The sequence below is a fragment of the Camelus dromedarius genome, chromosome 5 (genome assembly GCF_036321535.1).
Source record: "Camelus dromedarius isolate mCamDro1 chromosome 5, mCamDro1.pat, whole genome shotgun sequence".
In the NCBI taxonomy this organism is placed as follows: domain Eukaryota; kingdom Metazoa; phylum Chordata; class Mammalia; order Artiodactyla; family Camelidae; genus Camelus; species Camelus dromedarius.
In genome coordinates, this window is record NC_087440.1 from 20,554,961 (window position 1) to 20,580,026 (window position 25,066).

Sequence of the window (25,066 nt, forward strand, 5' to 3'; positions counted from 1 at the left end):
GGGACTTATGACACATGAATGGATATAGATTGAGAAGAAGATGGGTGTGCCAACTGTGATTTAAAGGTTGTAAGTCTAGGAGCGTGGGGACCAGGGTAGAACCATGGTCAAACACGGAGAAGTCAGAAATGGAGCCCTTCTGGGGGAGGCACAATTGGAGAACAAAGAGGTCGGTCTATGTTTTAGTGAAAGCTGCAGGGGGCTGGGAGTGGGCCTTTCTGTCACTGTCCTCAGCATCCCAGCTCCCAGGGGACTGGACACATAGCATTAGTGGCAGTCAGAGAGCCAGCAAATTCCTTAAAGCATAGTAGCTCACCCAGGGAATTGCTCCTAGATCTGGAGGCTGGTACAGGGACCAGTGGAACTGTTAAGCCCAAGAAAGAGGATGCTGGGGTGAAGCTGGAGACATGCTAGGCTGAAAGGAGTAATTGAACTTGGCCAGGCCTACAAAAGGAGTCAAACAGAGGCAGAAAACCATGCACCTCCAGGAGGGGATAAAGGGTCAGAGAAGCCAAGAAGGAAGGGAGGAAGGAAATAAGAGAGAGGCCCTTGCATGCATGGAGCCTCATTCAGTCCTCATACCAACCCTGTAAGGCTGAGATCATGGATTCTATTTCACCGGCTTGGAGACTGAGGCTCAGAGAGGCTAAGTTTCATTCCCACGTTTGCACAACTAGTAAGTAGTAGACAGGATTGGACCAGACCCCACAACCCTGCCCTTCTGTCTTCCCAGGGCTGGAGGTGGCCCTCATAGACCTGCAGAGCTCCTGGAACAACGTGCGGCACCACACGGAGGAGATCAGCTCCAACCGCCTGCTCCTCCGCCGGGGCCAGAGCTTCAACATCACCCTGTACTTCAGGAACCGGGCCTTCCAGCCGGGCCTGGACGACATCATCTTTGTGGCTGAGACCGGTGAGGAGCCTGGCTGGCTCGCAGGGGCCGTATGTGTGTGTGTGTGTGTGTGTGTGTGTGTGTGTGTGTGTGTGTGTGTGTGGTGGGAGGATTCTTGGGGGCTGGGAGGTCACCGCAGAGGGCCTCAGCTCTGCTTTCATTTCAGGACCACTGCCAGACCTGGCCAAGGGGACTCGGGCCGTGTTCAGCCTGGCAGGTCACAGTGGCCCCAGCCCCTGGATCGCCTCACTGGAGACCCTCGGGGCCACCTCCCTGGAAGTGAGCCTGTGCGCCCCTCCCACAGCGGCCGTGGGTCGGTACCTGTTGAAGGTTCACATCAAATCCCTACAGGGGCCTGTCACAGCCTATCAGCTCGGAGAGTTCATTCTACTCTTCAACCCCTGGTGCCCAGGTGAGGTGGGATGCCCGTGTCAGGGGTCCCCCAGCTCTGCACCTTTGTCAGTGCCATGAAGAGCCAGGCTCCAGGATCTTCAGACCCCTGCTCCCTGGCCACCCACAAATCTTCCCAATCCCATGCACTCAGCACTTCCCAACAAGCAGGGCAGAGAAACCTCACTATGTATGTACTTCTTTAGAATTTTAAAATGATGAACCAAGTCATCTTTACTTAAAAAGAAAACTATTACAATTAAGTGTGGTCACTGTTAAAACATCCACCTTTAGCATACTTTTTAAGTTAACTTGAGTTTTTTCATTATAAGAGTAATAAGTGCATCGCATTGAATATTTGTGGAATGAAGGGTAAAGCCAAAAAAAGGAAAGAAAAGTACAAGGTGAAAAGTAAAACCTTATTCCAATCTCCAAGTTCCATCCTCCAGAGGAAATCCTGTTAACATGTTCTTGTGTGGCCTTGCAAAGGTGTTCTATGCTTAATCAAATATGAATTTATGCATACGTGCATGCATGTGTGATTATACAATACATAAGACAAAGGGGATTATTTAATACATAGCACGCTCTAACTTGAATTTTTCATCTAACAATTCAACTTTGGACATATTTTCCTATCCATACATTCTTTTTAACAGCTACAATTACTCCAGATGCACTAGTTCCCAATTTACAGGCATTTTGGCTGTTTCCAGTTTTTGTCTCAGACAAACAAAGCTACAAGAAAGTATCCTGGCACCACCTGTCCCACAATCCCAGTCCTCTAAATCTTCCTGGGGACAGGGGTGTTCTATAGATATGCAGACACAGTGTGGGCAGAAGGAAGGGTGGACAAGCCAGGAGGGGAGAGCGGGAAGACGGGCAGGGAGGATTGAGGGTAGCGAATGCCTCTGTTGGGCTTTCGGGCAGAAGCCAGACTTTACAAAGTCTCACTTCTGACTTAGAGGACATCCCCTCCCTTCCTCCCTCTCCTTTCTCCCTTATCCCCTAACCTTGTCCCCAGGGGGTCTGCTGGGTCCTGCCAGAACCCAGACCCTTGCATCTCTTGTCACCTCCCACTGCCCTGCCACGGAGCAGCTCAGAACGCTTACCTATCAGCCCAGGAGAAGTGCTGCCACTGGACCAAGGTGGACATTCGTCTGTCTGTCTGCCTCTCCCTATTCTATCCCCCTCTTACACACACACACACACACACACACACAAACACACACACACCCCTCTCCTGGCTTCCAAGGCTGGGAGTTTCAAACGTACTGAGGGCTCTCCTGAACTGTGGAGAGGAAAGTGGTACCTGTGGGGCCTTCTCTTTTGAGGCTTGCGCCCCACCCAGCTCCCCAGGAGAACCAACGTGGGGCTAGGAGTCAGCTGGGGCTGAGGTCAGGATCAGTGGCTGCCCCATCACCACATCCAGGAGGCTGGCTGGGGAGACCCACCCTATCTTAGGCCACTGTTGGTCCCCACTATGAAGAGGGATGTACGTGGGCTCAACCATGAACCTGCAGTTCTCTGGTCCAAAACCTCGATAAAATGCATCTCAGCAAGGACTCCTCTTCCATCAGGGAGCTCTCAGGCTATGTCTGAGGCTGCCTCTGAGGAAAGGGGGAAGCCACCATCACCTCAGGGTCAAACAGGTTCCAGACAGTTCCAGGACCCCACAAAAAGGACATCTGTCCCCATGGCCTTTCGTTTGTTCATTCTTAACTTTAAAAAGAAAAAAAATTATATCATAAAAGAGATGCACTTTCATTCCAGAAAATCTAGAGAATATCAATAGGCAAAAAGAAAAAAAAATACTACGAATAGCTTTTAGAATAGAGTTCAAAATCCTCTGTTCATATACATAAGCGTTTTTAACAAAAGTCAATTCATGCTATCCACATTATGTAACCTATTTACACTCAAGAGAGCAAACATAGATTTCTGTGTATTCATACAGTTATGCACCCTGACATTAACAGTGTACAGAATTCAGTGGTAGAGATGACAATTTAACTAGTCTCTAAGAACCGGGCATTTTGGTTGTTTCCAGCTTTTCAGTGTTATAAATAGCACTCAGATGAGCAGCTTAAGTATCTAAATCTTTGCGCGCTTTCTAAACACTTTGCTCAGAATAAATTCCTACAGAAGGAATGGTGAGGTCAATGCCAACCCCTAGGTTCTGATTTGCTCATTTCCAACCAGGACTGGTTGAGTGTAGCAGAAAGAGCACGGAACAGGGAGTCACATGAGGGCTGTGTTCAAATTTCACTCTACTTATGTGTGGTTTGGGCAAGTTACTGATCACTTTAAGCCTGTTTCCTTAACCTTGAAATGGGGCTAGGATGTAAATGTGCTTTGCAAACCAAGAAATTCCACCAAAGGTAAATTTTTCCTTTTCCATCTTTTGTTCATATTGAGTCTGTTGCTGGTGTTGATGGGTGGTGGTGGGTAGGCCTTGGTATCACCTAATTCTCTCCCAAGAGCTCAGTTTCCATGAGATTGGACCTTCTTGGGTTGGGATTAAAGCAGGTAGGGCAAGATGACTTTTCTGCTTTGTGTCCTCCCACTTTGATTCCCAGGGGATGCTGTCTACTTGGACAGTGAGCCTCAGAGGCAGGAGTATGTCGTGAATGATTACGGCTTCATCTACCAAGGGAACAAGAACTGGATCCGCCCCTGCCCCTGGAACTACGGACAGGTGAGTCTCAGCCCTGCTCCTGGCCCATCCAGGCCCCGGGCTCGTGGGGAGAGGGAAGCAGGAATGGCTGGGAGGGTGTCCCTCATGCAAGGTTAATGACAAAGTGGAGCAAAACGGCACCTGGAAGATGTGAGACATGACTCCAGGGAGCTAGGGGAGCAGCCGTAGAAAGCTGGAAGGTGCTCTTTGCGGATCATGTCTGACTCAGACAACAGGATTGAGGGGGAAGACGGCTGAAAGCACCCACCCAGAATCCCACTGAGTATGAGGGTGACGTTGAAGGGACAACAGTGACAATGGCCATGATACCTGGTCTTTGTTTGTTAACTTTGTTTCCAGTGGGCCCCCAGTTGCCACACTCACTTCAACCTCACAACCCCAGGTGACAGACCCTAGGACCAGTTCTGTCCCACTGAGGAAAACTTGTCCCCTGAACATCTCAGTCAGAAGCAGGGCTGATGAGCCGCGGTGCGTCTCCCTCCTCATTACTGCTGCCTCTCCAGCTGTTTGTTTTTATTATGTATCCTTCTCATTATTACAGTAATATATAATTGCTTTTAAAAAATTAGAGAGAAACATTAGAAAAATCGGTGTCTAGAACACGAAGGTCGTTCCAAGCACTGTCACCAGCAGGGTCTCTGTTCCTCTACATTTTGTTTTCTACACACATACTAAAACGTGTGATTTTATTTGTAAAAAAACAGCCTTGAATTAATTGCAATGCTCTGCAACTGCAGCCTTACTGAGAGCCTACCTCCCACTTAAGCTCAGCCAACAGCAGGTGCTCCAGGGAGCCCAAGGCCGGGCCAGGGAACAGGGTTCTCAAGGCTGAGCCCCAGCACCAGAGCATGTGCAGGGGAGGGGCCAGCTCTGGCTGCCTGCTGGGAAGGGGTAAGGAGTTCCGACTGGAAAACCCTCGGAGTGCTCGTGGAACTTGTATCAGTTTGATACGGGTCCCTCTCCTGGACCTGCCCAGATAGAACTCCAACACACATGTGACCTCGGGCCCACCCTAGGCCCCCAGGGTGGCTATAGTCAAGATGAGACATGGCAGCCTCAACTGGCCCCCACTGACACCCCAGCTCCTCACTCAGCAGGGGGAGATGGCGATCCTGGAGAGCCCCTGGACAGGGAGCCCCTGGCTGTCATCTGTGAGAAACAGAAGTGAGGGGTTGCTGCTTTCTGAGCCCTGGGTTCTCTCTCTCTCTTTCTCCTTTGGTGAACATATATCGAATGCCTGCTCAGTGCCAGGCAGGGTGCTGGGTGCTAGAGGCATGAAAATGAATAAAACATTGTCACTGAGCCCACAGTGTAGCGAGAACTCGCTCACATAAGCAGGTCACTTATCACGCAGCAGGAGAGGTAAAGATTGAGAACCAGGCACAGGGTGTTCTGGGAGCCTGGAGGAAGAACACTTGGTTGGACATGGAGGTGTGGGGGAAGCCTCCTGGGAGAGGAACTTGAACTGAGTTAGCCAGGTGAGGGAAGGTGGGGAAACTATCCCGGGCAGAGGAAAGCAGGAACAAAGACACAAAGGTCAGAAATGACTGGGCCTGCTGCAGGGGTTAAGGAATCTGGTGTTGCTGGAGCAAACATGGTGAGTCAGGGGATACTGAGACATGAGGCTGGAGAGGTAGAAGAAGACCAGATTAAGGAGGGTCTTATGTGCCTTGTAGAGGAGGTTAGAGCTTTGATTCTGTAGGCCTCAGCGGCTATTGAATATTTTAAAGCAGAAAGGTGAACTGATCAAGCTGTGCCCTGGGGAAGATGGTTCAGAGAAGACTCCTAATCCTGTTTATTGCCCAGTGTTCTGTGGGAATAAATGCCTTCATTTACTCTAATTCAACAAAGATACAGAGTTCCTACTCTGTGGCAGGTCTGGGTGTAGAGTTAGGAGAAGAGCTGGAGAAAGACAGAGCGGACACTCAGGCTGGGAAGACAGACCTCGGCTACATCATTGTAACTGAGTCTGATGAGTAAGAGATGTAGCCAGGCCTATGGAGCTAACCAGGCTCTGGCTCAGGGAAGGCCTGAGAAGAAGTGGCATTCATGCCAAGCCTGAAGAACAAGGAGCCACCCTGCCTTGGGTGAAAATTTTCCATAACTCACATGCTATTAGTCAACCCAGAGCCTCACTGAATCACAGGCGCCAGGGCAAGCTGATGCCATCACCTCGCTGCTAGTCACCAACAACGAGCCAGGTCAGCAGATAGGGGTGGAAGACGAGGCAATATGGCTTTAGCAAGAACATTCCAGGGGCTCCAGGATTGGGGGATAAAGGGGAGGAGAAGGAGAAAAAGTTTTTTCAGCCAGTCAGACTCATTAGAAGAAACTCCAGGAATTTGATGAGCAGGACACACAAACTAGGCGAGTTGTGACCCCAGAGCTTTGCGAGCCTGTCCCTGCCCCAGAGGCAGGGCAGTCTACGGCTGTGCTGCTGGACACAGCCTCCTTCCAAATGGACTTGATTCTCCAGACACACTCCGTTGGAGAGCTGGGTGGGGTGGGTCACGTATCTCTGTTCATATCCACGTGTGCCAAGCCTGGGCGCCTTGTCTCCCTGTGCCTCTCCTCACAGTTTGAGGAGAACATCATAGACATCTGCCTGGAGCTGCTGGACAAGAGCTTGAACTTCCAGATCGACCCAGCCACAGACTGTGCCCTGCGGGGCAGCCCCGTCTACGTCAGCAGAGTGGTGTGCGCCATGGTGAGGTTGGGCCGGGCTCTGCCCACCCAGGGGGCATCTGGGGAGGGAGGCAGCTGTGCCCGGGAGCCCTACCCACTCACGGCTGCCCCCTGCCCCAGGGAAATGAAGAGTCGAGAGGCAGGGGCCCTTGGCAAAGCCGTTTTGGATGAGACTGATGAAAGGTGTGGGTAACAGGTTTTTCTCAACTGAGCTCTGAAATAGTTGGGTGTGGGCCATCACCTCTATTAATTCTAAATTGGATGTTTGGGGAAAGACTGAGTGTAGCTCTGGTTCGGGAAATGGTTTTGTTTCTAAATTTCCTTTGCTCTGGAGTATTTTCAAAAGCTCTTGGAGCCAAGCTCTGACTTTGCAGGGATGAGAGATGGAGGGGTTAAGGGAGGGGGTAGAAACAGAGTAATAAATTAATCAACAGTGGTGCACAGATCAGAATAGCTGGCTTCCCACCCTCACTCCTTCCCCAGCAGGCCTGGAAGCTCCCAGGTAGAATGAGATCAAAGCTTCCTGTGTCCCAGGCCCATGGGCCTTGCAAGGCAGCCCCCACATCACGTCTTGTTGAGGAAGAGGCTGCTTTAATGCTTCTATATACATGGCTCCTGTGCAGATCAACAGCAACGATGACAACGGTGTGCTCAACGGGAACTGGGGTGAGAAATACTCAGACGGCATCAACCCCACGGAGTGGACGGGCAGCGTGGCCATCCTGAAGCAGTGGCACGCCACAGGCTGCCAGCCAGTGCGCTACGGGCAGTGCTGGGTCTTTGCCGCGGTCATGTGCACAGGTAGGGAGTGGAAAGGGCCCCGTGGAAAGACAAAAAGTGCCACGGCTCATGTCTTGGCCCTCTGAATCACTTTTGTCCCAGTCTCACAGTTTCCACCAAGGGACGTTTGCAGGGAGGCAAAATGTCTCTTCACTGACCTCAGACTCCACGTATCTGGGCTTATTTCAGCAGATGGTTCTGAGGTGGAAATCACACACTTCTCAGAACCCGGAGCCCTTCCCTCCTTTTGAACTTGGACAACCTAACTGAAAACTGCTAACAGCCTGGCTGGGAATTGTCCAGGTCCAAGACAGGAATGAGGTGAGAGGCCAAGTAATTAGAAAACTTAACAAACTGACTAGTGCCCTTTCTGAGCACAGAGAATGGGCTTGATGAAGATGTATACGTGGGAAGGAAATGCGGGTCAGAGCAGGGGTACAGGCCATGGGGCCAGAGCAAGATGGCGAACCAAGTACAGTGACCTTGAATCTGGAGTTGTCACACATCCAGCGGGGCCTGGAGTCCTGACCCAGCCCAGGGAGTCAGGGAATGGGGGAACATGAGAGATCAGCTTTTCAGAGAGGAAGTGCATGCTGCATGAGTAGAAGAAAAGCCTCGAAACATGTATTGGGAAAGGAGGCAAAAGGAAGTTGGTTTGCAGGTGGCAGGAGGAGCCAGCAGAAGGAAGGGAGGTGAGTCTTGAGGGAGGGAACACCCGGAAATGAGTTACACACTGGAGGTAGCAAGAGGAGGCTATCTGCCTCACCCAGGGCCAAACTTGCCCCTGGCCCTCACCCCATGCCTGGGACTAGACCAGCTCTCGGCCTCCTGGCACACATATCTGTGTACCTGACTTGGGCCACAATCAGGAAGGTATTGCTCTTGTTGGCTGAAGAAAGAGACCAAGCGTAGCTTTCACTCACAGGGCTCCGTAGTCCAACCCAGGGAAGGCAGACCTGCCCACAGCTTGGTGCTGATTGCGGGCTCAGGCCCTCAGTGAAGAAACTCCCTGTATGACAAAGGCTGGTGTGGTCTGTGTGTATGCTGTGCTGCACCCATCTCCGGGCTCTTGGAGGAAGCCTCCAGAGCCCCAGGCTGTCAAGCAGCTGGTGCCAGCCCTCTGTGCCAGGGCACCAGGAGGTTTCTGTCAACACCCACAGAAGATGACTTCATGTGGGCTGACGAGGGGAAGTCCTGAGCTGCTCCTCCTTTGAGGCTGCAAAGCCCCATCTGGAGTTGGATGCTTTGATTGCCCCGGGGTAAGAAACCAGGAATTCGCCAGCTTTGATACCCAGAGTCGCAGACATTTGGGTGAATGTCATCCAGGGAGCAGGCACAAAACTGAAGGCAGAGAATGGATCGATCTTGCATATGCTAGAGAGGGAGCCTTCCTGGGCATGGAAAAGCCTAGGGTCTAATGGGCCAGGTGTGTGTGCACAGAGGGAGAGGGCCAGGGTTCGGGTGTGGTTGTCTGGCACTGGGTGATGAGGGAGATGGAGCCAGTGAATGGAGATTATGCTATGAGAGCAGATCAATTAAAATCTTTATGAGAATCATGGCCTTTAGTGACCTAGGAAGCAAAGGGTTGGGCAAAGTGGGTCAAACGTGGCCTGGCCCACCTGTAGCTCAATCAACACAAGCCTTCCCCATCAGGGCCACCATGCTGTATGTTAATAAATATGTCTATCAGTTTGAAAAACTCATTCATTCATCCAATACTTATTGAGTCCTTATCCTGTGCTAGGTACAATGCTTCTAATAATCTTGGATACAAAGATAGGTAAGATCCAGACTCCCTCCTCCACTAAAAGCCAAGGATTTAATCAAATTCTTTAACCCAGTACAGTCGCAAAAGCACATTTAAAAACAATATTGTTATTATTTAACAACCACAATAGCTGACGTTTACTGGGGACTTCCTTGATGCCAGGCACTGTGCTAAAACCGTGACAGCCTAGAATCATGGTGAAGCATGCGGACTCTGGAGGTAGACTGATTGGGTTCGAATACCAGCGCTAACTGGCTGAGTAGCCTTAGGCGAGTCATTTAACTCGTGCCTCAGTTTCCTCAGACATGATGGGGAAATTAATAGTACTATGTCTCAGGTTTATTGAATGCACACAGACAGCGCTTAGAATAATGCCTGGCTACGGTGAGCGCTCAGTAAGTTCTAACTAGAGTCACCTTGTTTGATGCCCCCAAATGGCCTTGTGAGGTAGGGTCTATCATCATTTCCATTTTGCAGATGAGGACATTGAGTGGCAGAGCCAGTCTCACGTCCAGCTGTGGCATGCTCTGACCACTGGACCACACTGCTGCATGAATGTTGCTAGCAGCTGCCATTTACCCAGTCTCCCCTGTGCCTCAGGCACGTGCTGTGCATTTCCCAGTCCTCTTAACCACCTGTGAAGTAGATATCATTACTGTTATTTTACAGATAAGAAAACTGAGGCTTAAGGTGACCATGTGACTCCTATCTGACTCAGCCGTTCATTCTCCCCTCTGCAGCTCTGCCTCCCAGTATTGCTTTTTAAAAATAATGTCAGCATATTGAGTTCAACTTCCTAAAGAAAAATCACAACAAGGAGACTTTGCATGCATCAAAGATACGATTAAAATTTTTTGGACAGCTCTTTCCTTGACATTAAGTTAGTTGGCTAGTACTTTGGGAATTTCAGAGAAATCCCTGACCTACGTTTCCAGTGCTCAGGGCTGGCGGCCCCATAGCTCTCTTGGTCATCAGGCTTTTCCCGTTTTGGCTACCACTCCTTGAGACAAGGTCAGGCCCTCAGCCCTTGGCTGAGGTCTGTGGAGTAGCCTGGATGCTTTGCTCTGTAACAAGGGAGCAGAGGGGACAGTGGTGACCTGTCACCTGAAAATTTTCCCCAAAGCCAGGAGTCTAAAAGCTGCCTATTGTATGATTCCATATATGTGAAATGCCCAGAATAGGCAAATTTATAGAGACAGAAGGTGGATTAGTGGTTGCCTATGGCTTAGGGGAGGGGAGAATGGGAGATGACTGCTAGTGGGCAGGGAGTGTCTTTCTGAGGTGATGAGATGTTCTGGGATCAGACAGTGTGGACTGTTACACAACCTGGGAATATACTACACACCCCTGAATAGGACACTTTAAAAGGGTGAATTCTGTGGTATGTGAATTACAACTCAATAAAGTCATTTGAAAAAGAAAAGCCGGGCATCCTAGGAATGTGCCTGGTCTGTCCCTGCCCATGACTGCATGGGGTAGGGTTGGGGCAGCTGCGACTTGGGCTGGGAGGCAGGGGACTCTGAGCAGACCCGTGGCCTCACCCCTTCCTCTGGAAAGCAGGGCCCTGGGCCCTGAGTCCCAGGGCAGGGGTGGCGGGAAACAGCCTGGGAGATGAGCTGTGTGCTCGGGCCTGGGGTCTCCTCTCTCCACCTCAAACTACCCCACGTGCACGGCTTTTATAGAGTGGATCCCCACTTAGGAATTGGCTCACATGTAGAGTCCTCTGCATAAAACTGTTTTGAACACCCTGGGCTAGATGTCATCTAAGATTTCCTCTTACTTAGTCGTGTAGTGGCTTCTATAAAGTGTGTCTCATTACCTTCAACACAGTGGCTCTCATCCTTACCGTTTTCACTGAGCCCTCCCTTCTTGAAGACGGAGCCACAGCCAAGGCCCCAGAGCATTATTTTGCCTCAGTCTTTGGCTTAAACACAAATCTACTGCTATTCTTCATTGATTTATAAGACATCAAGGATCATATGGGATACTCCCTGGCAGGGTGGTGGGTTAATACGTGGCAAACGCTTGGAAAAATGCCTGGCACCTGCTTAGATTTACATGAGTGTTAGCCATTATAATGAGTCTGATACTGTTTTAATTTCTGGCTCTTGGGCTCCAGAGGTCGGGCTGGGTCTTGCTCAAAAAGTGTTTCTAACCATCCCCCAAACTTCAGCTCCTCGTCCTCTCTACAACATTTTTTACTCTATTTCCCTTCTTTTTTCCTTGAAGTGTTTGGGGTTAAATTATATTCCTTACTTTGTGGCATTTATCATAGTCTGTTTAGTCCCTCTTTTAAAACAGTTAATTATTTAATTAATTGATTTTCCCTCCTTTTATCTCATAACCCATTCCTATTCTCCCCTCAACGATAGGCAGACATTTTGATGCACTTAATATGGAGCATGGTGTTTGAATGTGTTTTCAGAAAAAGAGTATAGTTTTATTTTTGCACGGTATTTTTTTCCAGTATGTTTTTTGTATTGTATATGACATTTTTTAATCTCTAGAAGTTCCATTTGGGTCTTTTTTCTATCTTATATTTTTCTTATTATATTCATGTTTTCCTTTACCTTCTCTTGAGTATATTGGTAATGTTTGAAATAGCTGTTTTAAGGTCCTCGTTAGCTAATTCCATCATATCTGTCATTTGTGGATCTGGTTCTGTAAGCATTTTTTCATTATGTGTCATATTTTCCCGCTTCTTTATATGCCTGGTAATTTTTAAAAATAGACTTTATTTTTTTAGAGAACTTTTAGGTTTCATTTTTATTGGACACAAAAGAGAACTATTCAGATAGGACTTTGTGATGGCATATCTGAAAAATCAAGGCGATATAACCATCTTGGCTATAAGTGACAATTAGAGGCATGGGAGGAGGAGGAGGAAGTGATACTTTTACCATATGGAAGCTTAATGCATCCAGGGAGAAATTAAAAGATGCTAAAAATCATATTTAAATACAATTACTTTGACTCTATTAACTGGGACAATGACTATATTCTTCAGTATGAGCCATGGAAGTGTGGCAGCAATGCTGATCAAATGAATATTGATAAATTGAACCTGAACTTTGCACTGATTTCTCTTATAAAATTGGAGCTACATTTCCACATGGGGGTACAGAGGAGGGAAGAACTGGTGAGAAGCCTTCACCACCGGTCCTGACTCCATGTTTTAATGCACCTTCAGGACAGTGTCCACCACTGATCAGAAGTGAAGCTGTGCTCCTTGAAGGCAGGATTGTCTGGTTTTTTTTTTTAACCTTTATATATGTTTTTATTGACATACAGTCAGTTTACAATGTTGTGTCAGTTTCTGGTGTACAGCATAATGCTTCAGTCATCCATGAACATACATATATTCGTTTTCATTCTTTTTCACCATTAGTTACTGCAAGATACTGAATATAGTCTCCCCCTGTGCTATACAGCATGAACTGCTATTTATCAGGGTTGTCTTTCATCTTTGTGTATGCATCCAAGCCACTGCCTGGTTCACTACAGGGGCTTGACACTTGTCATGGAGTGAGTACTGACTGGCTGAGTGAAGAGACACAGTAATTAAAGCCAGGAGTGTGGTGTGGTGTGATAGACCTTAGGAACTCTGCAGTCCTTTCCTGACTCTGAGATCTTGTCCTGCTTTGTCCAAGCATCACTGTGTGATGTGCATGCGTGTGTGCACACACATGTGTACCCCACAGGGGTTTCTCCTTAATGAGGGACTCAGCTCCCACAAAATTATCAGTGAGTCACCTGAGCCTCACATCAAACTGGGTCAGCAGGAATGATAGTCTGCAGAAGTGAGGTTAAAGAAAACTATCTTCAGCACAAATTTAATGAGCCTCTACTCTGGCCAGCACTGTGCTAGGAATGAAGAAGTGCAAGAAAAATATTTGATATGAGCCCTACTCTACGGGGATCTGTAATCTGGCTGACAAGAAAGACAAATCTATGAGATCACAGACAGACAGCTTCATTCAGTGATAAAAACGTATGGCATTGGTGATGGGAGTTGAGAGCACAAGAAGGAAGATTGGTGTGGCGTGGAGTTGTCACTGAGAACTTCACAGAGGAAGGCACACCGAGATTGAGGCATTCAGTGAAGTTGCCATGGTGTGGCTTGTAGTTAAAGCTTGGGAGGCTTTGAGTTCAGAGAAAGGTGAGTTTAAGTCCTGCCCTGGCTCTCCTCTTTCTGCCATGTGACCTCAACCTCTCTAAACTTCAGATTTTTCCTCTTTAGAGTTGGGATAATCACAGGGTTGTGGAGAGGATTAAGCGAGTAATACCTGTGCAGTGTTTGGCACTGTGCCTGGCACCCATGATAATGAGATGTCATCAACTGGCAAGGGAGCTTGGGGAGACTGAGAGACAAGCTCGTCCGAGGATGTGGTGAGTGACAGCCAGGTCTCCATGTAGGCTCAAGATTCAAATTCAGGAGTTGTGGGCACAGGGTGAGAGATGAAGCCACAGACAGGATGAGCTCTTTGTTGGGGGACAGAGCAAGCAGGGCAGATGGGGCAAGACTCCAGGAAACATATGTGTGCACGACTGTGCAGATCTGAATGCTGTTAGCTCCCTTCGTGTGATGCTGAAGCTAAAGCCTTCACCACCCCACCATGTAAGGAACCATTCCTGTCCCTTGGTTGCCTCGCTGTGACAACTGTTGTCCCTCATCTCAGTCCTCTCACAAGCCACGATGAGGAAAGAGCGAGACTGGATGAGTGCAAATCCATCACCACTCAGACCTTATGCTTTCCTGACAGTCAAGCTTGGTACCCACAGTGCAGCCATTATGACAGTGCTGTGCGGAAGTCGGAAATTACCAGAATGGACCAAAGATTCACAAGACATTCATTCACCCATCCAGCAAATATGCACCACGTATCTGCAAAATAGGCCCGGCCCTGTATTATTAATGGCTGTATAACAATAAAGATGAATATAACATGATCCCGGCCCTCAGGGGGACAGGCTGACAAATCATGACAGGCCACGCGCCATGTCTAGTAGAGAGCTCAGATTGCCATGAGACCAGTGATCTGTGCTGGGGGGAAAGCGCCCATCCCACCGTGTCCAGCAGTTGACACCACCACTAACACTTCAAGTGGCTGTTCATGAATTGGTCAGTCAGTGAAGAGTGAAGGCTTGCTCGCTGCTCTCCCTGCCCACCCCTCCTTGGCATGTGCTCTGATTACCATAAATGTCATCCACCCTCCCAACTGTCATCTTAGTATAAATGCGCCCACGCAGTGCTCCTGAGTCACTCGCATGCTCTTGCCTCACTCCTGTCTCGTGTTCCTTCAGTGGCAGCTTTTCCCACCTTCACTCTCCTATCCCAGGTGGTTCTGTGTCACCTCCACCTACAATTCACTGTCAGCTCTGCTGGATCCCGGCCCTCATTCTGGCCGCTCCAGGGAAGCATGTGCTTCCCCTTTGGGCTTCTCTCCTCCCCTTCCTGGGCTGCATCCAGGGGTGTGTCCCCACCCCAGCCTGGAGAGACTTTGTGCCAAAGTATAAGAAGGAGCCTAAACTAACATCTATAAGCAATTAAATGTCTAGTATAAATAAGTATCTAAACTAAAAATTATGAACATTTTCAAAAGACAGTAGTATTTGCAAAGAACCCTTAGAAATATCTATTTTTTGACTTAGTCATTTTACCTCTTGGAATCTGTCCCAAGGGGGAAAAAAATTAAAGTTGCTCTACAGAGATGTCCCTCATGGCATTATTTACAACGGGAAAAAGGAGAAACCAACCACATGTCATAAACATAACCTCCACTAGAAATCTTGTTTTGGGCAAATATTTGATAACGTTGAAAAATGTTTGGGATGTATAATAAAGTGAAAACACTGGAATGCTGCAGTGTGCACCTGTGGGAGGTGGGCTGAAAAACGGGTAAGAGCTTAGCAGTGAAACCAGGATTTGAGGGATGGCTCTGCTGCTGCCTAGCTGTGTGGCTTTAGTCAAGGCAGCAAACGTTTCTCAGCCTCTGATTCTTCACCTATAAAATGGGGATGATAACAGCAACTTCCATACAGGGTTGTCCTGAGCATAAGGTATGGGAAACACTCAGCACCAGGCCTGGCTGGCAGATACTATTGTTATTTTTATCATTATTATTGAATTAGGTGGGCTGTCACTATTGGACTTGAGGGGGCAGGGATTCCCCAGGTGGTGGGATGGGCTGGGGGATACTGCCATTCTTGAAAGGGTGCAGAATTGGGAGAAATATGGCAGAGGACAAAGAAGATAGATGGCAAAGGAAGGGATGCCCCCTCAGGAATAAAGACAACATTCTACTTTCAAGAACTTCTCCATTAGGTACAGACTTACTTTTCCAGGCTTTTGTTACAGGTCCCTTCTCTTCCTAGCTGGATCTGTGATGCGTTCCTTGATAAGCTTCCAAGACAATATACCCACAGAGAAAAGGGAATCCAAGATTCAGAACTCTTTGCCTAAAAATCTGATGTTCTCAGCCAAGAATTCTTACTATAGGAGAAGAAAAAATTCTAGTCATTTGGTTTGAAGATGGAGATGTATGGGCCAGGAGAGAAGTGAGGCATGCCTCTCCCATCCTGCTGGCTGGGGCCAGGGAACCCGAAACTGGCTAGACCCACTGTTGTCTGAGCAACCAGGAGCCTAACCTGGGCATAAAGCCCCTGGGAGAGGAGCTGGGGAAGGTGGGGAGGGAGGTTGGAAGTGTCACCAAGACAGTGCCCCAGACAGCTCCTGCCTGGTCCTGCAGGTGCCAAATGCACGACTTCCCTGAGCTGAGGGCCCTAAGTCCAGGAATCCACAGCCCACAGGAGATTTTTCTTCTCTTTCTACAGTGATGAGGTGCCTGGGGATCCCTACCCGCGTGATCACCAACTTTGACTCTGGCCACGACACAGACGGAAATCTGATCATAGATGAGTATTACGACAGCACAGGCAGGATTTTGGAGAATAAGAAGAAGGACACCGTCTGGTGAGAAGCAACTTCTCTCTCTAGGGCAAACCCTACGAGCAGGCAGCAGAGCAGGATGGTGCCCTCCAGCCTTCTGCCTTCCCACCCCCTCACCCCCATCTTCACCAGACCCGGGGCTTGGTATCCCCATCCCGAAGGTGGGAAGGCAGCTGAGCACAAAAACAAGGATTTTCTGAGTTCCGAATCGTCACATCACAAGAGCTCGCTTTCCTGGCTCCTTTGCCACCTCCTTCATTTAAAACTCAGCCTGTGGCTCTGGCCAAGGAGGGTCTGAAGTCGCTCCTCTGGACACAAGCCCATGATGGCCTCTGTGAGTCTGCAGCACACACAGAAAAGGGCCACAAGGAACTTCGTGCGAGACAGTGAAAGATTCCTAACTTCTGTTGGCTCTGGAAACCTTCTCTCTCTATTCTCAGAGGAGAGCTCTTTTCTGGGCAGGTTGAGGCTCATAGTTGGAGAGCCACCCTCTGTCACCCACAGGGGGTGTGAAGGCCTGCAGAGCGCTGTCTGTCTTTCTATCTAGCCGTCCATCCACTTATCCTGCCCTGCTTCAGAAAGAACACAAGCACGACAAACTCTCCCCAGGCTTCATCTGATGCCGACTCCCCTGGCTTCTCCCTCAGGAATTTCCACGTCTGGAACGAGTGCTGGATGGCCCGGAAGGACCTCCCTCCCGGATACGGAGGCTGGCAGGTGCTGGACGCCACGCCACAGGAGACCAGCAATGGTGAGGCTCCCCAGAGGACAGGCAGAGCCCCCATCACAGCAACAGCCCCCGCCCTGCCGGCCCTGTAGCCACAGCCCACCAAGGCCCCTCTGTTTCCCTGCAGGCCTCTACTGCTGCGGTCCTGCCTCCGTCAGGGCCATCAAAGAGGGAGAGGTGGATCTGAACTATGACACAGCCTTCACCTTTTCCATGGTGAATGCTGACTGCATGTCCTGGCTGGTCTTTGGAGGGAAGGAGGAGAAACTTCACCGGGACACCAGTTCTGTTGGTAATTTTATCAGCACCAAGAGCATCCAGAGCGATGAGCGGGACGACATCACAGAGAACTATAAGTACGCAGAAGGTATGGCCAGACCAGGCCCCACAGAGTCCAAGTCCTGTGGGTGCCTCCTCCCTACCCCAGGGAACCTCCCTGACAGCCGGGGCAGCCCCCTAGGGGAGCAGGACCCAGGCTCACTGTCTCCTCAGCCCTTCAGGTTTTTTGGGGGGCGGATTAGGCTTTTATTTATTTATATGGAGGTGCTGGGGATTGAACATAGGACCTCGTGCATGCTAAGCACACACTCTACCACTGAGCTCTGCCCCCTCCCAACCTGTTGCCTTTAAGAGGCTTATTTCTCTGCATTTGTGGACCTTCATCTTTCCCTTGGGGAAGGCAGAACAGCGTCTAGTGGTCACGAGCACAGATTTTCAAGTCAGACGAACTCGGTTTCCACCTGGATTTGGCCCCATGGAAGCTGTGTGACTGGGGCAAGTGAGGTGACTTCTCTAAGCCCCATTTTCCTCATCTGTATGTGGAATAACAATAATGATCTCTCTCTCTCATGGTTGATATGAGGATGAAAGGTATAAGAATTCAGCAGAGCCTGACACTGGGACAGCACTTGTTGAGTGGCAGGGAGCATTTGTTATTGGAAATGAAGGTTTTCACACCTTTGCGGTACCAATGGAGCCCTTGCTGAGGGTGTTCAGCCAAGTCTTACCCCCCGGGGCAGCCTGGCCCACAGCTGGTGCTGTGTTCTGCCCTCCCAGGTTCCCCCCAGGAGAGGGAGATGTTTCTGAAGGCTCTTCAGAAGCTGAAAGCTGGAAGGTCCCAAGGCTTCCTCGGAGCAGGCTCGCCACCTTCCGGGTCCATGCGACCCAGGGCCAGTCCTCGGAGCCTGGATACTCCTTCCCTTCGTCCCAGTGATGTTGTCCGGGTCTCCCTGAAGTTCCAGATGCTCGACCCACCCGACATGGGCCAGGACATAAGGTTTGTCCTGCTGGCCCTCAACATGTCAGCCCAGTTCAAGGACCTCAAAGTGAATCTGAGTGCCCAGTCTCTGCTGCATGATGGCAGCCCCCTGCCCCCATTCTGGCAGGACACAGCCTTCATCACACTCTCTCCTGAAGAAGGTACGGGCTCTGGGTACGGGCATGTGGACAATCTGTGTACACAGAGTGCCTTATGAAAATGCCACTGGGGTCGAGGCAGTCAACAAGGGTTTGGGGGCATACCCCTGTGACATTGGTCTTCCCAGCATCCCTTCCAACAGAGTCCTTCCTGTCCTTCCTTCCCTTTCCTCCTCCAGCACTTCCTTAACACCTCAAGTAATATAGCCTGGGTTAGTGGGGAAAGCTTGTCTTTGAAGTCATCCCGACCTTGGTTAGAGCCTCAGCGCACCATTTCCAAGCAGAATGACCTTGGGCAAGCCACTTCCCCTCTCAGTCTCTCCATCTGGAAACCTAGCACCTGCTTCATGGCACATGTTGGCCCCCACCTCTCCATAGAAGGGTCCCCAGATCCACCCAGGCCCTGCTGATTTCTCTGGTGAGTCTCACCTCATCCTGTGTTCTCTCCATAGCAAAGAGCCACCCCTGCAAAATCTCCTATTCCCAGTACAGCCAGTACCTGTCCACAGACAAGCTGATCCGCATCAGTGCCCTGGGCGAAGAGAAGAGCAGTCCTGAGAAGATCCTGGTGAACAAGATCATCACATTAGCCTATCCTGGCATCATGATTAATGTAGGCAAGAGCCCTGCATGGGGCCTGGGGCTCCACAGGACGGCCTGGGAGGGGTGGAGCCCCTGAGAGCAGCCCCTCCTCCTCCAGGAGAGGCGCCTCTTCTGGTGCCTCCAGATACCCCCTCAGCAGGAGCAGGAGGTTTAGCTGAAAACACTGGGCAAGGTTTCCATGCTCTTGCACCATGAGAAGCCTTATGGGTGGACAGCAAGCAACTGTCACAGGGAGCTCAGGGAGACACCCCTCTGTTGTGCCTCCTCTTGCTGTTGGCTTTCCCCAGGGTCAATGTGAGGGAACATGAGCTCAGATGGGAGGGTCCTGAGTGCAGGGAAGAGCACTGCCCGAACAAATGTCAACTCAGGTTTGATTTGCCGTTTCTTGGCTGAGCATCCTTCCAGCAGCCACTGGGCCTCTGAGTCTTGAGCTGTCACTGAGCAGATTAGACTAGGTGGCCTCCCAGGACCTCTCCTGCTCTGACACTGGGGGGGTGGGGGACTTCACAGGGCCCTCCCTTCCAGTGCTGTCTCCCCAAGGCCGAGCAGCCTCCTGGACCTGGGGTGCCCCCCTGGTGGGGTGTGTCCAACAAGTCCAGCCCCTGGAGTCGGTCTTAGGGAGGGTTTCCAAAAGTGCCTCCAGGTTTCCTGGGCTCCTTCCTTCTCTCTAAGCCCTGAATGATCCATTGCTCTGGACTCACACACTGGGGTGAAAAGAAATTGAACCAGTTATGATAAGAGGGAGGGAAGGGATGGAGTCAGATTTCGAAAAGAAGAAACAAACAAAAACTGCCAAAGAAGATTCTCCACTCAAATTATGCATGAGAATCCTTTGGGAGTGCCTGATTATTTCACCCTCAGATGAAATCCCTGGAGCAGAGGAAACGTTACTGGAGACTCCCGATTCATCAGACCTTTCCATAAGCTGGGTTGAGTAAAAATATTTTACACAAATATCCATACATGTGTAAGTGAAGTGAAGGTTTCACATAATAATATTTTGTATGATGTACAATGATATTCTATTTCCTTTTTTTAAGAATGTTCATGACAACCCATTAAGTTGTCCATAGCTGGAAAAACACAGTCCATGGAAGTCCAGCTCTTCAAGAAACAGATCTCGGGGACAGTGCCCTCCATGGATGTTTGGGGAACTAGGGAATGAGACTAATGCTCTGCTCCTTCCTCTCCTCTGGGCTTCCCTGTTCAGGTTTTAGGAGCAGCCATTGTGAACCAGCCGCTCTCTATACAGGTGATCTTTTCAAACCCGCTCTCAGAGCAGGTGGCAGACTGTGTGCTGACTGTGGAAGGAAGCGGGCTCTTCAGGAAGCAGCAGAGAGTCCTGTGAGTGCTCAGCCTTCCCGCCTATCTGATCCTGGGGTAATGAGCCCAGGGAAGGGGGAGGCCTGGCTGCCGAGTGGAAAAGGGCGGTGGGGTTAGTTTTCTGACAGTCCCCTTTCTCTGCCACAGCATTGGAGTCCTCCAACCCCAACACAGAGCCAGCCTCACTCTGGAGACTGTCCCCTTCAAGAGTGGCCAAAGGCAGATCCAAGCGAATCTGAGGAGCAACAAGTTTAAAGACATCAAGGGTTACAGGAATGTCTATGTAGACTTTGGGTTATAAATTCTGGGACAATGAGCTGGACACATAGATCTTACACTTTGGGAAAGGAGCAAGTTCAAATGCAAGCTGTGCCATTCCCCACCCAGAGGAGATGCCAGCGATGGATAGTCCCGTGGGCCATTTACATGGCTCCCCAGGACTCTCTGTTCAGGGCCCAGGGATTCCATGGTGTCCCATCCAGAATTGTGACATTGGCCATGAAGTCCAGAATTGTGGACGTGGCCATGACTTACTGACCCCCAGATGTCAAGAAAGAAGATTGGCTGAGCAGCTCACTGTCACTTTGTCCTGCAATGGCTAACTCACTAGAACCAATAAACTTCCATCCTTGTTCTCATCTTTGTGCCCCTACAGTCATCACTTTCCCCTCAGCAGTTCCCTCCTGTGCCCTGAATGCTGGGAGTGTTCTACTGTTTCACTGCCTGACCCCATTAATTCATTCAGGAAATAGGAGCTCCTGGTATGTGTCAAGCAGTAAACAAAGCAAAGCCCCTGCCCCTGCTGTGGAGCTTACATCCTGGGGGTGGGGCGGGGGAGACAGAAAACAAACATGTCAACAAATAAAGAAGGTACTGACAGATGGTGATTGACTTAGGAAAACAAAAACCTTGTAGATTTTCTACATACTCTGTCTTTGTGTCTTAGGAAAAAAAAAAAAAAACCTGGGAGATGTCTCACTTTGCCTTCCTTTGAGTCCCCTCCTAAATCACATCTAAGAGGTCCCTCAGTCCAAACAGTTCCAACCCCTTGACTGACAGTCCACCCGTGCGTTGTGGTCCTGGATGGCCCTGGGATGTTCAGGGCTCTGTAGACAAAGTCAGCGAATGATGCGGTGAGGTAGATTTTTGGTAGGGAATGAAGTACTCTCAGACTTTTCTATTGGTTGCACCTTGTGCTTATGGTCCTGCTGAACACAAAGCAACTCCAAGCACTGTCCCCTCTGCAATACACCCGCTTCTCACAGCACCACGTGGAGGAAGGCATGAGGCACCAGCCCTCTTGGCACTGGCTACATGACTGAGAGAGCTGTTTAGGGCATATAATAAATACACACATTAAATTAAAAAGTTAAAGACTTCTATTATACATAAACAAAAGGGTAAGTGTAGTTAATCAGAGGGAGAGGAGAAGGTGTGGTGGAATTTACATGGGAGGTTGACAGTCCTGTTAAAGAGACGGCTGAGAACCAGGAAAATCCTGGCAGCACGGAGCTGGAAATAGCCTATAATTATTTCATTCTATAATTATTGCCTGACAATCATGAAAGATCGTTCAAGGAAAACATTGTGGAGTGGAACATCTTACAGAGGCAATGACCTCTGAAGTACTTGGAATGTTTCAGGTACTGCACTCTCAGACTCTCTCACGAATCCTGATTTTAACACCGTGTTCTTTTACTCTTTCCCTCAATAAATATTCGCTGAATTTCTACTAGGTGCCAGACTCTGATAGGCACTGAGGACATAAGAAGGACCAAGGCCTGCCCTCATGGAGCTCAAGTCTAAGCATGCAGAGAATGAGAAACAGGAAGTTATAATACAGAGGGTGAGAACCACTATTGCGTGAACACAGGATGTTGTGGAGCATGAGGAGGAGCAACTAGTCCAGTCTGGGGACTGTGGATCAAGGAAGACTTCCTGGAGAAAGTGGCATTTAAGCTAAATGCTAAAAAGCCAGGAGTTAGCCAAATAGCCTCCAGGTTGAAGGGGTGGGGGTGGAGTAAAGCAGTCAGGAACTGCAAGTCATTCAGACAGCTAGAGATCAGAGCAGGAGGGAGCAAGCTGCAGGGGAAAAAATGTGGCAAGAGCCTGGAGGGAGGGGAAGGGAAGAGCTTCAAGTGACAGTCTAAGGAATTTGGCCCACGATCACCCTCAGGCATCTGTTTCCTCTAAGCCTTGGATCACAGTCATTGCCCGTGATGTCAATGCTTAAAGTTGATTCTATTTTGCAGAGCTCAGCAGACTTTGCATAATTTGAGAAGCACTTAAAGGACAATTAGTTCTTCACCTTGGTCTGTCAGAAGACCTTGCAATTCCCATTAGGGTCACTCCTTAGAGTTAGGGCCTTCCTTGAATGTGAAGGTTGTCTTTTATCCATTCATTTAACATTTATTGAGTACCTTTGTGTAGACTATTCTAGGCCCAGGGATAGAACAGTAAACAAGGCAAACAAGGTCCTCCCCCGATCCATTTCCAACTCCCAACCCCCAACCCTAATGGAATTCAGCACAGGCAGACCTCAGAGATATTGCGGGTTCAGTTCCAGACCACTGCCATAAAGCGAATATTGCAATAAAATAAGTCACAAATATTTAGGTTTCCCACTACATACAATAGTTATGTTTACACTGTATAGTAGTCTATTAAGTGTACAACAGCATTATGTCTAAAGAAGCAACGTACACACCTTAATTAATACTTTATTGCTAAAAATTGCTAGTCATTTGACAATGCGGGGTTGCCACAAACCTTCAATTTCTCATGTTTCCCATTCCCCTTTCCCCAGCTCAACCAAACCACAGCAGTATCTGTCCCATCCTAGGCTCCTTCAAAAGTGACCCAGCTGAAGGACAGCCAGAGAGTGGATATGTGTAACTCCACGGAAATTGTATCAAGAAAGAAAAGATTCTCTTTGCTAGCACTGGAAATGAAACAAAATTCAAAAGGGGAGCCAGCCCATGACTCCCCCATTGCCCTCCCAGGTAGGGGCCTGGCAGTGGTGAAATCAGTCTTCTGGTCAGCCTTTTCTTATCCTTGCAAATTTTTTTTTTAATATTAACACAGAATATATTCCTATGGTACAAAGATACTAAAGGATATAAAGGGGGGGAAAAAAGCCTTACTCTCAGGCCAGGAGCAGGAATAACTTTCCAGAAATCTTTCATGAAACACAAGCAAATTCATATATATTCTCCCCTACACACACCTTTACGCAGAGGTAGCATACTCACTGTTCACACTGTCCTCTACCTTGTTTATTTCATTTACCAATAGAGCTGGGAGACTGTTTCATATTAGTTTATATAGAACTACTTCATTCTTCTTCACACCTGTACAGTAGTCTATTAAGTGCATATTCCACAATTTATCTATCCAGTGCCTTATTTACGGACATTTAGGTAGTTTCCAAAATTTTGCTATGTTAACTACCAGTGGAATGGATACACTTGTGTAAACTTCATTTTATGCATGTTTGATTATTTGCATGATAAAATGTCTAGAAGTGGAATGGCTGATTCAAAACTATGAACATTTAAAATTTTGGTAGATATTACTTAATTTCCCTCCATAAAGCTGTACCAATTTACACTCATACCTATTTCCCCAAACCATACTAACTCAGAAAGTTGTCAAATTATTTTATCTTTGCCAATCTTATAGGTGAAGAAAATTATATCCCAGGGTAGTTATTTATATACACACAAATCTATTCTTTTTCAGATTCTTTCCCATTATAGGTTATTACAAAATATTGAATATAGTTCTCTGAGAATATAGGCCCTTTTTGTTTATCTGTTTTATATATAGTGGTGTGTATCTGTTAATCTCAAACTCCTAATTTATCCCTCCCCTACCCCTTCCTCTTTGATAACCATAAATCTGTTTTCTATATCTGTGAGTCTGTTTCTGTTTTGTAAATAAGTTCATTTGTATCACTTTTTTAGATTCCACATATAAGTGATATATGGTATTTGTCTTTCTCTGTCTGATTTACTTTGCTTAGTAAGCTAATCTCTAGACACATCCATATTTATATCTTTTTTTTTTTAACATCTTTTTAGATATATTTAGGTCTTTTAGAAATTCCCTTTGAATCTTACAATCAGCTTTTTCAGTTTCAGAGAAAAAAAATTGTTAACATTTTTCTTGGGGATGCATTAAACTTAAGATCAGCTTACTAAATCATCTTATCTCTTATAATCATTTTTTAGTAGATTCATACTTTCCGGGTAAAAATCATAACATCTTCAAATAATGAACAAACTTACCTCTTCATTTCTCATAAAGAATCGTTTTGGGGGGAGTGAAAAGTAGCAGCTTCACTTTTTTGCATAATAAAATCCTTCAAATAGGTAATGGTTCAAAGTTTGAAAGTATAAACCAGTAAACAGCAGGAAATCACCTGCCTACCCGACTCCCCAGCTCCCCTCCCCACAGAAAACCAATGTTCTGTGTAGTCTCTTTCACATCCCTCTCTAGACATGCTGTATATACGCAGGCCAGTCCAGCTGCCCCTGAGAGAGTTTCTGGTGACACAGTCTCAGAAGCCCAGATAAAACCTGGGCTTTAGAAGGCCAAAGAGGCCCAAATAGGAGCTCCTCCCCTGTGCCATCTCCTCGCTGACTGCACAAGTAGAAATAGGAAAGACAGAGGCCCTAAGTCCTGGCATAGTTCCAGCCCTTCTCTGGCAGCATCCCAGACCTGGCAGGCTTGGAGAGCCAGGGCTCTAGCTTCTGTTTTTAGGGCCTTTATTTTTCACCCACAAATTCTACCTCCTAATCTCTTTCACAGATGAATTCCCAGACACACATGTT

The 25,066-nt window shown here is 48.3% G+C and overlaps 1 protein-coding gene and 1 long non-coding RNA gene across 2 annotated transcripts in view; one reads left to right on the top strand and one right to left on the bottom strand.

Moving 5' to 3' along the window:
• LOC135321281 (uncharacterized) overlaps positions 1–25,066 on the bottom strand; it is a 36,427-nt gene that overhangs the window by 3,287 nt on the left and 8,074 nt on the right. The window lies entirely within an intron of this gene.
• On the top strand, positions 104–20,811 carry TGM5 (transglutaminase 5). The gene is made up of 13 exons (XM_064486352.1): positions 104–169; positions 703–913; positions 1,059–1,304; positions 3,862–3,980; positions 6,559–6,687; positions 7,289–7,466; positions 16,048–16,186; positions 16,810–16,913; positions 17,017–17,256; positions 17,946–18,308; positions 18,758–18,918; positions 20,119–20,252; positions 20,379–20,811. The coding sequence occupies exons 1-13, from the start codon at positions 104–106 to the stop codon at positions 20,530–20,532; spliced, it is 2,244 nt and encodes a 747-aa protein (XP_064342422.1). The 3' UTR covers positions 20,533–20,811.

Bases quoted from the DNA above. Each gene is read 5' to 3' on its own strand.
- TGM5 (XM_064486352.1), top strand. From the start codon at position 104: ATGGTCAAACACGGAGAAGTCAGAAATGGAGCCCTTCTGGGGGAGGCA. The intron at 6,688-7,288 runs GTGAGGTTGGGC...GCTCCTGTGCAG, and splicing joins GCAGAGTGGTGTGCGCCATG to ATCAACAGCAACGATGACAA. The intron at 18,309-18,757 runs GTACGGGCTCTG...TTCTCTCCATAG, and splicing joins CACACTCTCTCCTGAAGAAG to CAAAGAGCCACCCCTGCAAA.